The 1,031-nt window shown below is 75.3% G+C and overlaps 1 protein-coding gene across 1 annotated transcript in view; it reads left to right on the top strand.

Annotated features, from left to right (window-relative positions):
• Nucleotides 1–679: 679 nt before the first annotated feature.
• The window catches only part of DPEP1 (dipeptidase 1), a 3,884-nt gene continuing 3,532 nt past the window's right edge, over nt 680–1,031 (top strand). Inside the window, exon 1 of the mRNA XM_085318958.1 lies at nt 680–1,012. Coding sequence (XP_085175084.1) covers nt 680–1,012 — 333 coding nt within the window. The remainder of the gene's footprint in view (nt 1,013–1,031) is intronic.

The raw sequence follows: 1,031 nt of genomic DNA, 5'->3' as shown, positions 1-1,031 counted from the left end.
GCCGGGCGCTGGGAAGCCCGGCCAGGCTCCCGAGGGAGCGCGCGGCCCCTCGGCTCCCCGCGGCGCAGCCCGCCGGGGGAAGTCCACGCGCGGGGATGTTCCCCGGGCGCCGTTCCCGGCAGCAACCGGCCCCCCGGCACTGCCCCTGCTCCCGGCACCCGGGGGCTCTGGTCACCGCAGGGGGCCCGCGGGGCTCAGCAGGGGCCGGGGCTGCTGCCGAGGGCCTGGCACCGGCGTGGGGCCGGCGTGGGGCCGGCGTGGGGCAACGCGGCGCGGCAGCCCGGGTGCGGAGGATGTGGCGGGCCGTGACGCAGGAGGGAAGCGGGAGCCCGCCCGGGCCTCCGGCACTTCCCCGGCGCTGCCGCGGGGCGCGTGACACCGTGGGGCGGTGACGACCCCGGGCCGGCCGCCCCCCGCTCCCCACCGGCCGGCGGCGTGGTCCCAGGCGGGGCCGTCCCGGGGAGCCACCGAGCCCCTGCTCCGGGCCGGAGCCGCTGGCGCCGCTCTTCTGGGGGGCACGGGCAGATCGGGGCATGGAGGGGCCGAGGGGCGGGTAGACGGGCCACGATGGGTGGGTGCGTGCGTGGAAGGACAGGCGGGCGCATGGACAGACGGATGGATGGATGGACRGACGGGCGGATGGATGGACGGATAGGCGGAAGGATGGATGGACGGATGGATGGATGGACGGACGGACGGATGGATGGATGGACGGATAGGCAGAAGGATGGATGGATGGACGGACGGTTGGGTGGGTGGACAGGCGGAAGGATGGATGGACAGATGGATGGATGGACAGGYGRGCGGATGGATGGACGGACRGACGGATGGGCGGGCGGCAGTGAGACCCCCCTCACGGCCGCCGCCTGCCCTGCCCAGGCACAACGACCTGCCCTGGCAGCTCCTCAAGAGGTTCAACAACCAGCTGGGGCTGCCGGAGGCCAACCTGACGCTGCTCAACGGCACCCACACCAACATCCCCAAGCTGCGCAGGGGGCACGTGGGCGGGCAGGTGGGGGGCAGCCGGGGGC

This window comes from Rhea americana, unplaced genomic scaffold (assembly GCF_003343005.1).
Source record: "Rhea americana isolate MKP2758 unplaced genomic scaffold, rheAme1 scaffold_565, whole genome shotgun sequence".
Taxonomy (NCBI): Eukaryota; Metazoa; Chordata; class Aves; order Rheiformes; family Rheidae; genus Rhea; species Rhea americana.
Note: the sequence above shows the minus strand (reverse complement) of the source record. Positions and strands in the feature narration are given on the sequence as shown.